Below are 14,144 nucleotides of genomic sequence, written 5' to 3'. Positions count from 1 at the left end.
GGATTTGGTCCATGGTTACACTGTCATTCGGGAAAATTGGACCAAAAATAAAATTTGCCCCAAGCTACCAGTAAGTGACCCTCGTGTCCTGTAGATGCTGATTTTGCAATTTTTAGAGCTCTGGCTCTCAAATTGCACGAGATATGGGCTTTTCAAAAAATCAAGCGATTTGGTCCATGGTTACACTGTTGTTCAGGATAATTGGACCAAAAATTGAATTTGCCCCAAACTACCAGAAAATGACCCTTGTGTCCTGTAGATGCTGTTGTTGCAATTTTTAGAGCTCTAGCTCTAAAATTGCCCGTGATATGGGCTTTTCAAAAAATCAAGCGATTTGGTCCATGGTTACACTGTCGTTCAGGGAAAGTGGACCAAAAATAAAGTGTTTTGCCCCAAACTACCAATAAATGATGCTTGTGTCCTGTAGATGCTGATTTTGCAACTTTTAGAGCTCTAGCTCTAAAATTGCACGAGTTATGGGCTTCTCTAAAAATCAAGGGATATGGTCCACGGTTATACTGTCGTTCGGGAAAATTGGACCAAAAAAAAAATTTGCCCCAAACTACCAGTAAATGATCCTCGTGTCCTGTAGATGCTGATTTTGCAATTTTTAGAGCTCTGGCTCTCAAATTGCACGAGATATGGGCTTTTCAAAAAATTAAGGGATTTGGTCCATGGTTACACTGTCGTTCATGAAAATTGGACCAAAAATAAAATTTGCCCCAAACTACCAGTAAATGACCCTTGTGTCCTGTAGATGCTGACTTTGCAACTTTTAGAGCTCTAGCTCTAAAATTGCCCGAGATATGGGCTTTTCAAGAAATCAAGGGATTTGGTCCATGGTTACACTGTAGTTCGGAAAATTGGGCAAAAAAATAGTATTGCCCCAAACTACCAGAAAATTACCCTTGTGTCCTGTAGATGCAGATTTTGCAATTTTTAGAGCTCTAGCTCTAAAATTGCCCGAGATATGAGCTTTTCAAGAAATCAAGGGATTTGGTCCATGGTTACACTGTCGTTCGGAAAAATTGGGCAAAAAAATAGTATTGCCCCAAACTACCAGAAAATGACCCTTGTGTCCTGTAGATGCTGATTTTGCAATTTTTAGAGCTCTAGCTCTAAAATTGCCCGAGATATGGGCTTTTCAAGAAATCAAGGGATTTGGTCCATGGTTACACTGTTGTTCGGGACAATTGGACCAAAAATAGAATTTGCCCCAACTACCAGAAAATGATCCTTGTGTCCTGTAGATTCTGATTTTGCAGCTTTTAGAGCTCTAGCTCTAAAATTGCCCGAGATAGGGTATTTTCAAATAATGAAGGGATTTGGTCCATGGTTACACTGTCGTTCAGAAGAATTTGACAAACAAATCGTATTGCCCCAAACTACCAGAAAATGATTCTTGTGTCCTTTAGATGCTGATTTTTGCAATTTGTAGAGCTCTAGCTCTAAAATTGCCCAAGATATGGGCTTTTCAAAAAAGAAAATCAAGGGATTTGGTCCATGGTTACACTGTCATTCGGGAAAATCCGACCAAAAATAAAATTTGCCCCAAGCTACCAGTAAATGACCCTCGTGTCCTGTAGATGCTGATTTTGCAATTTTTAGAGCTCTGGCTCTCAAATTGCACGAGATATGGGCTTTTCAAAAAATCAAGCGATTTGGTCCATGGTTACACTGTTGTTCAGGATAATTGGACCAAAAATTGAATTTGCCCCAAACTACCAGAAAATGACCCTTGTGTCCTGTAGATGCTGTTGTTGCAATTTTTAGAGCTCTAGCTCTAAAATTGCCCGTGATATGGGCTTTTCAAAAAATCAAGCGATTTGGTCCATGGTTACACTGTCGTTCAGGGAAAGTGGACCAAAAATAAAGTGTTTTGCCCCAAACTACCAATAAATGATGCTTGTGTCCTGTAGATGCTGATTTTGCAATTTTTAGAGCTCTAGCTCTAAAATTGCACGAGTTATGGGCTTCTCTAAAAATCAAGGGATTTGGTCCACGGTTAAACTGTCTTTCGGGAAAATTGGACCAAAAATAAAATTTGCCCCAAACTACCAGTAAATGATCCTCGTGTCCTGTAGATGCTGATTTTGCAATTTTTAGAGCTCTGGCTCTCAAATTGCACGAGATATGGGCTTTTCAAAAAATTAAGGGATTTGGTCCATGGTTACACTGTCGTTCATGAAAATTGGACCAAAAATAAAATTTGCCCCAAACTACCAGTAAATGACCCTTGTGTCCTGTAGATGCTGACTTTGCAACTTTTAGAGCTCTAGCTCTAAAATTGCCCGAGATATGGGCTTTTCAAGAAATCAAGGGATTTGGTCCATGGTTACACTGTAGTTCGGAAAATTGGGCAAAAAAATAGTATTGCCCCAAACTACCAGAAAATGACCCTTGTGTCCTGTAGATGCTGATTTTGCAATTTTTAGAGCTCTAGCTCTAAAATTGCCCGAGATATGGGCTTTTCAAGAAATCAAGGGATTTGGTCCATGGTTACACTGTCGTTCGGAAAAATTGGGCAAAAAAATAGTATTGCCCCAAACTACCAGAAAATGACCCTTGTGTCCTGTAGATGCTGATTCTGCAATTTTTAGAGCTCTAGCTCTAAAATTGCCCGAGATATGGGCTTTTCAAGAAATCAAGGGATTTGGTCCATGGTTACACTGTCGTTGGGGAAAATTGGACCAAAAATAAAATTTGCCCCAAACTACCAGTAAATGATTCTTGTGTCCTGTAGATACCGATTTTGCAAATTTTAGAGCTGTAGCTCTAAAATTGCCCGAGATATGGGATTTTCAAAAAATCAAGGGATTTGGTCCATGGTTACACTGTCGCTCAGGAAAATTGGACAAAAAATGTAATTTTCCCCAAACTACCAGAAAATGACCCCTGTGTCCTGTAGATGCAGATTTTGCAAATTTTAGAGCTCTAGCTCTAAAATTGCCCGAGATATATGGGCTTTTCAAAATATCAAGGGATTTGGTCCATGGTTACACTGTTGTTCGGGAAAATTGGACCAAAAAAAAAATTTGCCCCAAACTACCAGAAAATTACCCTTGTGTCCTGTAGATGCTGATATTGCAACTTTTACAGCTCTAGCTCTAAAATTGCCCAAGATATGGGCTTTTCAAAAAAAAGAAATCAAGGGATTTAGTCCATGGTTACACTGTTGTTTGGGAAAATTGGACCACAAATGAAACATGCCCCAAACTGCCAGAAACTGATCCTTGTGTCCTGTAGATGCTGATTTTGCATTTTTTAGAGCTCTAGCTCTAAAATTGCACGAGATATGGGCTTTTCAAAAATCAAGGGATTTGGTCCATGGTTACACTGTCGCTCAGGAAAATTGGACAAAAAAATCGTTTTGCCCCAAACTACCAGGAAATGATCCTTGTGTCCTGTAGATGCTGATTTTGCAACTTTTAGAGCTCTAGCTCTAAGATTGCCCGAGATATGGGCTTTTCCAAAAATCAAGGGATTTGGGCCATGGTTACACTGTCGTTCGGGGAAATTGGACCAGAAATTTAATTTGCCCCAAACTACCAGAAAATTATCCCTGTGTCCTGTAGATGCTGATTTCGCAACTTTTAGAGCTCTAGCTCTAAAATTGCCCAAGATATGGGCTTTTCAAAAAATCAAGGGATTTGGTCCATGGTTACACTGTCGTTCAGGAAAATTGGACCAAAAATAAAATTTGCCCCAAACTACCAGTAAATGATCCTCGTGTCCTGTAGATGCTGATTTTGCAAGTTTTAGAGCTCTAGCTCTAAAATTGCCCGAGATTGGGGATTTTCAAATAATCAAGGGTTTTGGTCCATGGTTACACTGTCGTTCATGAAAATTGGACCAAAAATAAAATTTGCCCCAAGCTACCAGTAAATGACCCTTGTGTCCTGTAGATGCTGATTTTGCAATTTTTAGAGCACTAGCTCTAAAAGTGCCCAAGATATGGGCTTTTCTAAAAATCAAGGGATTTGGTCCATGGTTACACTGTCGCTCAGGAAAATTGGACAAACAAATCGTTTTGCCCCAAACTACCAGGAAATGATCCTTGTGTCCTGTAGATGCTGATTTTGCAACTTTTAGAGCTCTAGCTCTAAGATTGCCCGAGATATGGGCTTTTCCAAAAATCAAGGGATTTGGTCCATGGTTACACTGTCATTCGGGAAAATTGGACAAAAAAATAGTATTGCCCCAAACTACCAGAAAATGACCCTTGTGTCCTGTAGATGCTGATTTTGCAACTTTTAGAGCTCTAGCTCTAAAATTGCCCGAGATTGGGGATTTCCAAATAATCAAGGGACTTGGTCCATGGTTACACTGTCGTTCATGGAAATTGGACCAAAAATAAAATTTGCCCCAAACTACCAGGAAATTATCCCTGTGTCCTGTAGATGCTGATTTTGCAACTTTTAGAGCTCTAGCTCTGAAATTGCCCAAGATATGGGCTTTTCAAAAAATAAAGCGATTTGGTCCATGGTTACACTGTCGTTCGGAAAATTGGACAAAAAAATAGTATTGCGCCAAACTACCAGTTAATGATCCTCGTGTCCTGTAGATGCCTTTTTTGTAATTTTTAGAGCTCTAGCTCTAAAAGTGCCCAAGATATGGGCTTTTCTAAAAATCAAGGGATTTGGTCCATGGTTACACTGTCCTTGGGGAAAATTGGACCAAAAATTTAATTTGCCCCAAACTACCAGAAAATTATCCCTGTGTCCTGTAGATGCTGATTTTGCAATTTTTAGAGCTCTACCTGTAAAATTGCCCAAGATATGGGCTTTTCAAAAAATAAAGCGATTTGGTCCATGGTTACACTGTCGTTCGGAAAATTGGACCAAAAATAAAATTTGCCCCAAGCTACCAGTAAATGACCCTTGTGTCCTGTAGATGCTGATTTTGCAATTTTTAGAGCTCTAGCTCTAATAGTGCCCAAGATATGGGCTTTTCTAAAAATCAAGGGATTTGGTCCATGGTTACACTGTCGTTCGGGAATATTGGACCAAAAATTTAATTTGCCCCAAACTACCAGAAAATTATCCCTGTGTCCTGTAGATGCTGATTTTGCAACTTCTAGAGCTCTGGCTCTAAAATTGCCCAAGATATGGGCTTTTCAAAAAATCAAGGGATTTGGTCCATGGTTACACTGTCGTTTGGAAAATTGGACAAAAAAATAGTATTGCCCCAAACTACCAGAAAATTACCCTTGTGTCCTGTAGATGCTGACTTTGCAATTTTTAGAGCTCTAGCTCTGAAATTGCCCAAGATAAGGGCTTTTCAAAAAATCAAGGGATTTGGTCCATGGTTACACTGTCGTTCGGGACAATTGGACAAAAAAAATTAATTTGCCCCAAACTACCAGAAAGTTATCCCTGTGTCCTGTAGATGCTGATTTTGCAACTTTTAGAGCTCTAGCTCTAAAATTGCCCAAGATATGGGCTTTTCAAAAAATCAAGGGATTTGGTCCATGGTTACACTGTCGTTCGGGAAAATTGGACAAAAAAATAGTATTGCCCCAAACTACCAGAAAATGACCCTTGTGTTCTTTAGATGCTGATTTTGCAATTTTTAGAGCTCTAGCTCTAAAATTGCCCAAGATATGGGCTTTTCAAAAAATCAAGGGATTTGGTCCATGGTTACACTGTCATTCAGGAAAATTGGACCAAAAATCAAATTTGCCCCAAACTACCAGAAAATGACCCTTGTGTCCTGTAGATGCTGATTTTGCAATTTTTAGAGCTCTAGCTCTAAAATTGCCCAAGATATGGGCTTTTCAAAAAATCAAGCGATTTGGTCCATGGTTACACTGTCGTTCGGGGAAATTGGATAAAGAAATAGTTTTGCCCCAAACTACCAGAAAATGATCCTTGTGTCCCGTAGATGCGGATTTAGATTTTTTTGTTTTGCTCTAACTTATTGCACTCCTACTACAGCACTAGTTATGCTCTTATCTGTTGGTTTTAACAGTAAATGCACTTACGATTTCTTGTGACCTGAAGTTCTTTTGCCTACCTATGTTGAACGCACTCATTGGAAGTCGCTTTGGATAAAAGCGTCTGCTAAATGACTGTAATGTAATGTAATGTAATGTAATGCTCTAGCTCTTAAATTGACCATGATATGGGCTTTTTAAAAAACAAAAGATTCGGTCCATGGTTACACTGTCGTTCGAGGAAATTGGACCAAAAATAAGTTCGCCCCAAACTTACAGAATACATCACTCTCTTGTCCTGTAGATGCTGAAAAGTTTTTAGACCTCTAGCCTACAAATTGATCAATATATGGGCTTTGGAAAATAGGATCAAAAATTAAATTTGCCCTATACTCACAGAAAATGATCCCAGTGTCATGCAGATGCTGCCTTTGAAATTTTTAGAGCTATAGCTCTTAAATTGACCAATACCGTGTCCAGGTATCTAGTGCTCTAAAATTTTCAAACGCAGCATCTGCAGTACACGAGGATTGGACCAAAAATTTGCCCAAACTTACAGAAAATGATCCTGTTGGGGCAATTAATTGTTGGTTGAAATTCCCAAAATGACAGTGTAACCATGGACCAAATTGTTTGTTTTTGTATAGAGCCTTTATCTTGGACAAGGGAAGAGTTCGAGATCTCAAATTTACAAACACAGCATCAACATGACACTAGGATCATTTTCTGTAAGTTTGGGGCAGATAAAAATGTTGGTCGAAATTCCCAAAAAGACAGTGTAACCATGGACCAAATTGTTTGTTTTTATAAAAAGCCCATATCTTGGACAAGGAGGGAGCTAGAGCTCTAAAATTTACAAACACATCATCTACATGACACTGGGATCATTTTCTGTAAGTTTGGGGCAGATTTAATTTTTGGTCGAAATTACCAAAATGACAGTGTGACCATGGACCAAATTGTTAGTTTTTGTAAAAAGCCCATATCTTGGACAAGGAAAGAGCTATAGCTCTCAAATTTACAAACACAGCTCAATGACACTAGGATCGTTTTCTGCAAGTTTGGGGCAGATTTAATTCTTGGTCAAAATTCCCAAAATGACAGTGTAACCATGGACCAAATAGTTTTTTTTTTTAAAAAAGCGGATATCTTGGACGAGGAAAGAGCTAGAGCTCTAAAAATTTACAAACACAGCATCTACAGGACACTGGGATTATTTTCTGTGAGTTTGGGACGGATTAAATTTTTAGTCGAAATTCCCAAAATGACATGGACCAAATTGTTCATTTTTGTCACTATGAGAATGAACTTAATTTATTCAGAGGTTTGTGCCACTACAGTCCTCCGCTCTACCAACTGAGCTTTAGCTCAGCCAATTTAAGGGCTTGAGCGCTAGAATTTCAAACACAACAATCGACATGGCACCAGGATTCTTAACTGCAAGTTTGGGGAATTTAAAAAATGTGGTCAAATATTTGATATGACAGTGTAACCATGGACCAAATCCTCATCTTATCATCCTCTATTCTAACAGTCCATATCTCAGCCAATGTAAGAGCTAGAGATGTAGAATTGTAAACACAGCAATCTAGATGGCATGAGGATTCTTTGCTGCAAGTTTGGGGAATAAATACATATTGGTCAAATTCTTAAAAAATGTCAGCATGTGGAAAATTCTTCTTTGTTTGGACAATTCATTTTTGTGAATTGTCCACACAAATCCAATATATACAAATGCATTTGGCTCCGGACAAAAAAAAAATCGAATGAAAAGGCACGTGAAACAGAGATCCATTCAGAAAATATGATGTGTATTTTATGTAATAGTTTTATTGCTTTTGGGACAATATTATTAATTTACAATTAATTTTCACACACAAATAACCAACCTTGTTTAGACTTACTCGGGCTTGGCTGAGGTTTACATTGTCATGAGTGTTCTTCTAGTTTGTTATAAATTTACAGATAAATCCCTTGTGTGGGCTGGCATCAGAGGCAGATTATTAAACAAAGACAGGAAGGACATGACAGCTCATTAAAAGCTCTTCTTCTTTGTGAACAGTTGCACTTATTTGAAACGTTTCCGGTAAACAAAACAGCTAAACTAATCCGTGAATGGCGTTATTGTGACGCAGTTTTCTTTTTAAGCGGTACAAAAAGATATGGCGTCAGATATTTAATACGAGCGCGGCGTCGATAGATGTCTTTACGAACTTAATGATCATTTTGAGCTCGCCAATACTGCCCTGAATTTTTGTCTGGTAGCTTGGTTTACTTTCGTACCGCGCTCTAAAATGTCAGCGGCTCAGGAATACATGATACAGCGATCCGACGCAAACTGAGCCGGAAAGCCCGGACGTCTCACTCCGCTTGCATTTCCGTCAAACACGGAGAAACGCGGAAAACCTGGAGTGATACATCTTAAGCAGTATACGATCTGTGGCGAAGTCAGGGGCAACGCGCGTTCTGCTTCCTGTTTGTTACCACGGCAACGCCAGTGACAACAGTACCTGCAGCTCTCTGTGTGTTTTCCTGAAAGGCGACGGATTCGCAGCAAAAGACGAGGAGAATTAGGTGAAAATGAGTCAGCGGCAGATAGTTCAAGGTGAGACGCAGCCAGCCGCCTCCCGGGAGCCATGTTGGATGAGTTATATGAAGGAAATTCGGCTCACTGTGTCTCACCGCGTCTGTTTGTTCCCTGCAGTTTTCGAGCAGTATCAGAAGGCGAGGATGCAGTTCGTGCAGACCGTCTCCGACCTGGCAACCCGACCACCAAACATAGAACTCCTACAGAACGCCGGTAAGCAGCTCGTTCTTCTCTCATGCATCCCTCATATCTCCCTCTCTTCCTTTCTCACACTTAACTTCTTCCTCTTTCCCCCTCTTCTGTCCTTCCTCACCCCTTTGTCATTTCCCTCTTCTCTTCTCTTCTCTTCTCTTCTCTTCTCGGTTTTTCTCTTCTCCTCCCTCCTCTCCTCCCCTCCCCTCCCCTCCCCTCTCCTCTCCTCTCCTCTCCTCCAGGTGTCCTGTCCATGTTGCGCCCCCTGCTGTTGGACTCTGTCCCCACCATCCAGCAGACGGCCGCTCTGGCTCTGGGTCGCCTGGCAGACCACAGCGATCACCTGGCCGAGGCGGTGGTGAAGGGAGACATCCTGCCCCAGCTGGTCCACTCTCTGTCCGCACAGAACGTGAGTGTCTCCCCCTACAGGCAGAGGAGCGCAGCGCTGCAGTTAGTCCAATCTTTGGCTGTTTGCATGGGAGACAGAAAGGGAGAGAGTGTGTGAGTGTGTGAGTGTGTGTGGTGGGCTAACCTGGCAGTCTGCCCGGGGGTCTACTTCAGAACCTAAGTGCTCTTTACCAAGAAAGGCTTTTGTTCCCTCTCCCACTCCCTCCCCTCTCTCTCTCTCTCTCTCTGTCCGCCCACTCAGATCTCTCAGCCCACTTAGAGGCGTCACTCAGGCCTGGTTTGGTCCTGACCCTAATTTAAGATGCTTTATTTATGTTATAACTTGTTTTCACGGCCAGTTACTAAACTTAAAACCATTTAGACAACATCTCCCATCAGGGCCACAACTTTGATACACTGTGTGTGTATGTGTGTGTGTGTGTGTGTGTGTGTGAGCAGAGGTTCTATAAGAAGGCTGCAGCGTTCGTACTGCGAGCGGTGGCCAGACACTCCCCAGAGCTGTCCATGGCGGTGGTGACCTGCGGGGGGGTGGACGCTCTGGTGTTCTGCCTGGAGGAGTTTGACCCCGGGGTGAAGGAGGCGGCCGCTTGGGCGCTGGGCAACATCGCACGGCACAATGCACGTAAGGAGGATACACACTGATACCACACACACAGGATTATGTATGGTCATGTCCCACACCTCTGTCTGTTCCTGCAGAGTTGTCTCAGGCGGTTGTGGACGCCGGCGCCATCCCCCTGCTGGTGTTGTGTCTCCAGGAGCCCGAGCTGTCCCTCAAACGCATCGCCGCCTCGGCCCTCAGCGACATCGCCAAGCACACGCCGGAGCTGGCCCAGTATGTGGTGGACACCGGCGCTGTGGCTCACCTGGCACAGATGATCCTCAACCGGGACACCAAACTGAAGGTAAGACAAACATAAGGACATAGTTGAGATTGATAAGAGAAAGTTCATGTTCATTTGTGTTGTCAAGACGGTTGTAATAGTAAGATGTTTTAAACTTCGCCCCCTCGGTGCAGAGGCAGGTGTTCTCTGCTCTCTGTCAGATCAGCAAACACTCGGTGAGCCTGGCTGAGATGGTGGTGGAGGCAGAGATCTTCCCCGCCGCCATGTCCTGCCTCAGAGACCCTGATGAGTACGTGAGGAAGAACGTGGCAACTCTGATAAGGGAGGTGGTCAAACACACACCCGAGGTACTGAACACACACACACACACACACACACAGGTGCAGGTTGATGAACTTGTGAGTAGTAGATGCACAAAGGCATTAACTCAACTTTGTGTGTGTACTGTATGTGTGTCGGTTTGTTTGTGTGTGTGTTCCAGTTGTCCCAGTTGGTTGTGAACTCTGGTGGTATCGCAGCGATCGTGGACTATCTGGGTGATTGTTCTGGAAACCTGCGGTTGCCGGGGATCATGATGCTGGGATACTTGGCGGCTCACACTGAGAACCTCGCCATGGCTGTCATCCTTTCTAGGGTATATGTGTGTGTGTATGTGTTTTGTGTATGTGTTTCTTCTGTGTGTATCTTCTATCTTCCTGCACTCATCTGACCTCAGTCTTCTTGTCCTCCAGGGGTTGATCCAGCTGCTCCTGTGTCTTTCAGAGGAGACAGAGAGCCACATTAAGGCGGCCACCGTCTGGTCCATCGGACAGATCGGCCATCACACACCCGAGCACGCCAAGGCTGTGGCCTCGGCCAACCTGCTGCCAAAGATCCTCCAACTCTACACCGACACCAACAGCTCAGAGGACCTGCAGATCAAAGTAAGAGTGGAGCCTGACACAGAGAAGTATTGAGCCACAGGCGACCCAGGATCAAAGGTCAAAGGAAAGGTCTCATGGTTGATCTTGACTTAAGGAAATGACTTAGAGGGAGGTAAAGGTTAAAGGGCAAACAGGAACCATCCATCTACTAAACCAAACAATACATTTAGCAGTGAAGCTTCTGTCGTGTCCTCCTGAAAGGTTTGTAACCTCTTTGTTCTCTGCAGAGTAAGAAGGCTCTGAAGAGCGTCCTGCAGAAGTGTACCTACCTGCCGGCCCTGCAGCCGCTCCTCTACGAAGCTCCCAGCAACATCCTCAAACACGTGGTCGGCCAGTTCAGCAAAGTACGCCTGAGTTTACTACAACACCTGGCATCAACGTCCTGTATGTGGAGTCACCTCAGTCAGTTTTGTCCTCATGTTGTCCTCTCACAGGTGTTGCCTCACGACAGCAACGCGCGGCGTCTCTTCGTCACCAGCGGGGGTCTAAAGAAGCTGCAGGAGATCGACGCTGAGCCCGGCTCCCCCCTGCAGGAGTACATCAACGCCATCAACAGCTGCTTCCCTGAGGAGATAGTCAGGTTGGTGAACATGCGCACACACACACACACACACACACACACACACAATGCTTTGCAGCGTCTCTCATAAACAGTAATCTGGGGCTGACTGGTCGCATCACCAGGTACTTAGTGTCTCTGCAGGTTAGATCATAATCAGCAGCATGAACTCAACTGAGCGCTGACTAATCACTAATAATGATTATTATAATTTTTCAGAGTTACTAAATGCATTTTAACACTGAAACACATACAATGAATCCTTTAAAACAAATTGACCTGAATTAAATCAACGTGTGTGTGTGTGTGTGTGTGTGTGTGTGTGTGTGTGTGTGTGTGTGTGTGTGTGTGTGTGTGTGTGTGTGTGTGTGTGTGTGTGTGTGTTTTGGTTCCAGGTACTACTCTCCTGGATATTCGGAAGCCTTATTGGAGCGGTTAGAGAACTACCAACCAGCCTGACGTCGCCTCACACTGGAGCTGCTCAAAGAATCCATCTGTAAAGATTGAAGCTTTACAGGAAAATGAAACAAATATGACTTCGATGATTTAATTTTTTCACTTTCGTATTGTTAGAAACGCCTTTGTGCCTTTGCTCTGTTTTGGTTTTGTATGTAAGTTTTATATTGTTCCTTACAATGTAAGAATCAGATTGGAATAAGTTTGAGTTTATGAATATTTGTCATCTGTTCATGTTAAACTCATTAAATCTGATGGTGCTCCACCGCTTTGAGCCTCAGGAACAACATCTTCTATTGTTTATTGTGTTTTCTATAAAGACGACCTGACAAAGTAAAGACAAAGTCCCTCTTAATTTCAATTAGTTTCAGGGCCTAAATATGATTTAATTTGTTATTAATAACTTTTTTTTAAACTGACAATGACATCTTAAATCTAAGAAACAATGAGAGGGGGGGGGGGGGGGGGGAGAGAGAGAGAGAGAGAGAGAGAGAGAGAGAGAGAGGCCTTTCTTGGTAAAGGGCTCTTAGGTTCTGAAGTAGACCCCCGGGCAGACTGCCAGGTTCACCAGCCCACCACACACACTCACACACACTCACTCACCCATTCTGTCCAGCATTCAAACATCCACCCTGCAAAGAAAACTGGACTAACTGCAGCTCTCCGCTCATCTGCCTGTAGGGGGGAAACACTGCGGTCTGCTGGAGGAGGAGGAGAGAGGAGGAGAGGATAGGAGAGGTTTTAAAAAGGAGAAGGGAAGGGAAAGAAGGAGACATAAAGAACAAAGGGAAAAAAGAACAATAGCTGTATTTATGTGTTAACCAATGCACCCAATTCTAAATGATCGATTTCTTGTATTTGTGTAGTATTGATAACTTATAGAAGAGTCGGATACATGTTGAATACCTGAATACATCAGGTGGAAGCAGAAGTTCATTCTGCTCCGTCAGCTGTTTGGCGGGTCAGTCTGCCCCCTGGCGGCCGCGTCTCGTCCCTGCAGCTGAGCGGAGTGAGGCGCAGCTGCGGCGCACATGGCGGCGCGCCGCTCTTTGTCTCCTCTGCAGCTCCGCGTCTCCTCTTCATCCTCACTCCCCTCCTGCAGATCTGTGGCGCTCCTCCTCATCCTCACTCCGTGCTCTTATAAACTTTACATGACGGTTATTTTTCTGGTTTGAATATTATTTTCTTCATATCAGTGAATCAACGTCTTCCTCGGTGGTATATATAAATAAATAAAGCGGATATTTACGTTTCAATCTCGGTCAAAAATAAGAAAAGGGATTTAAGTATTTTTTTCATTGAATATAGAAAATGCCTTCGTTATAATTTTCAAAGCAAAGAGTCAGTTAGCTTTGACATTTTACCTTTTATCATAAATACATTTATCAATACATAACGGGGATAAATAATAAATTGATAAATGTTCAGTTGCTCATTTGGTCCGTTGTGTACACAAACCTTTATCTTTGACTTTCATCAGAATCCTAAAGTAACAAAGTGAATTATTCTGATATATTGACGTCATTTCACGTCGAAACCGGATAAAAATAAGTCAAATAAATATCTAAATGGTGCCACCGAGGTTTTTGCTTTGTAGTTTGGATAATCCGGTGCGACGAATTGTAATCTCCCATTAATTACGATGATAAAAGCACCAGAGCCTGAGAGCAGAAGACACAAATATACAAGACATGACAAAAGAAGTCAATCAAGGAAAATGTAATTAAATATTATAAATAGTGTTTCTGCCTAAGTCATTAAAAATCAACATAATCGGTTTGCTTCAGATTGAGCATCAGACTTCCGGCTTTGTCTCAAATAGTTAATAAATGTAACTCCGTACTTTGTTTGGCTGGATGTGAAATATTTAGCTTCAGTCAAAACACAGACGACAGAAATGTGAGACAGAAATAAATTCCGTTTAGTTTATATTTATTTGGTTGTGTTACGCAAAATAAAATTCAGCACAACACAAAGACAAAAGGGACAATGGACGCAGGCGCTCGAGGACTTTAACCTTTAGTCTGCATGTCATACTTCATCAGTGTTAGGTTGACTCTTGAAAATAACAGATTTAAGTTTTATAAATGTTTAACAATTTATTCCCAAAGCGAAAAATATATATTTTCTCCCTTCCCACGTTTTTCCAGATTATTTATTTATGTAGCTACACACGTATGTAAGGACTGTGTGTGTGTGTGTTTCTTCTCTCCATATTTCCTAGAAAATAAATAAACAA

At 42.2% G+C, this 14,144-nt stretch overlaps 1 protein-coding gene across 1 annotated transcript; it reads left to right on the top strand.

Moving 5' to 3' along the window:
- Positions 1 to 8,399: 8,399 nt before the first annotated feature.
- Positions 8,400 to 12,008, top strand: spag6 (sperm associated antigen 6). Its single transcript, XM_076158261.1, has 11 exons — positions 8,400 to 8,540; positions 8,640 to 8,735; positions 8,957 to 9,123; positions 9,561 to 9,744; positions 9,822 to 10,027; positions 10,141 to 10,314; positions 10,449 to 10,601; positions 10,699 to 10,890; positions 11,118 to 11,234; positions 11,325 to 11,470; positions 11,845 to 12,008. The coding sequence occupies exons 1-11, from the start codon at positions 8,516 to 8,518 to the stop codon at positions 11,906 to 11,908; spliced, it is 1,524 nt and encodes a 507-aa protein (XP_076014376.1). The 5' UTR covers positions 8,400 to 8,515; the 3' UTR covers positions 11,909 to 12,008.
- Positions 12,009 to 14,144: the final 2,136 nt, after the last annotated feature.

The sequence above is a fragment of the Genypterus blacodes genome, unplaced genomic scaffold, assembly GCF_046128005.1.
Source record: "Genypterus blacodes isolate CSIRO-AG114 ecotype Tasmania unplaced genomic scaffold, CSIRO-AGI_Gbla_v1 ptg000076l_1, whole genome shotgun sequence".
Lineage (NCBI taxonomy): Eukaryota > Metazoa > Chordata > Actinopteri > Ophidiiformes > Ophidiidae > Genypterus > Genypterus blacodes.
The sequence above is the reverse complement of the archived record's forward strand: the minus strand, read 5'-3'. Positions and strand labels throughout refer to the sequence as shown.

What these genes read in the sequence shown, in the direction of transcription:
- spag6 (XM_076158261.1), top strand. Translation starts at nt 8,516, where the DNA reads ATGAGTCAGCGGCAGATAGTTCAAG. An exon ending in AGAACTCCTACAGAACGCCG is followed by an intron (nt 8,736 to 8,956) that starts GTAAGCAGCTCG and finishes CCTCTCCTCCAG; the next exon opens with GTGTCCTGTCCATGTTGCGC. An exon ending in TGGTCGGCCAGTTCAGCAAA is followed by an intron (nt 11,235 to 11,324) that starts GTACGCCTGAGT and finishes GTCCTCTCACAG; the next exon opens with GTGTTGCCTCACGACAGCAA.